Consider the following 503-nt stretch of genomic DNA (forward strand, 5'->3'; position numbering starts at 1 on the left):
GCAGACCCGCCAGCAGCTCCAGATCCAGCAGCAGGAGGTGGCACGGCTGCAGGAGCAGCTCAGCAGGTTGGGCAGGGACCCCCTGCTCCCACCATCCCCCATCCCACCGATACAGGGTTTTCCCTGGGTCCCGCATAGTGCCCTACTTGGATCCAGGGGAGGAGCACCTGGGGACGGGCAGGGGGAAGGAGGGAAGGATTTGGGGAGGGAGGGATGGAGAGAGGCGTGAATTTGGGGACTGATAGGTAAGTGGATGGGTGGCTGGGCAGAGCAGTGGAAGAATGAATTTGGGGCAAGTAGATGGAGGGAGGGGTGGAAGGGTGAGTGGAGAGGTGGATTTGGGATGAATAGAGGGATGGGTGGATGGAGGGATGAATTTGGGGTGAATAAGTTGGTGGGTGGGCACACAGAGGGACAGAGGGATGAATTTGGGACAAGTGGATGGAGGAATGGAGGGATGAATTTGGGGTGAGTATACAGATGGATGGGTGGGAAAAAGGAAA

At 57.9% G+C, this 503-nt stretch overlaps 1 protein-coding gene across 1 annotated transcript in view; it reads left to right on the forward strand.

Moving 5' to 3' along the window:
• Positions 1-503, forward strand: part of RUFY4 (RUN and FYVE domain containing 4) — a 4,817-nt gene that overhangs the window by 3,446 nt on the left and 868 nt on the right. Inside the window, exon 7 of the mRNA XM_009887337.1 lies at positions 5-66. Coding sequence (XP_009885639.1) covers positions 5-66 — 62 coding nt within the window. The remainder of the gene's footprint in view (positions 1-4; positions 67-503) is intronic.

This window comes from Charadrius vociferus, unplaced genomic scaffold, assembly GCF_000708025.1.
Source record: "Charadrius vociferus isolate BGI_N301 unplaced genomic scaffold, ASM70802v2 scaffold385, whole genome shotgun sequence".
Lineage (NCBI taxonomy): Eukaryota > Metazoa > Chordata > Aves > Charadriiformes > Charadriidae > Charadrius > Charadrius vociferus.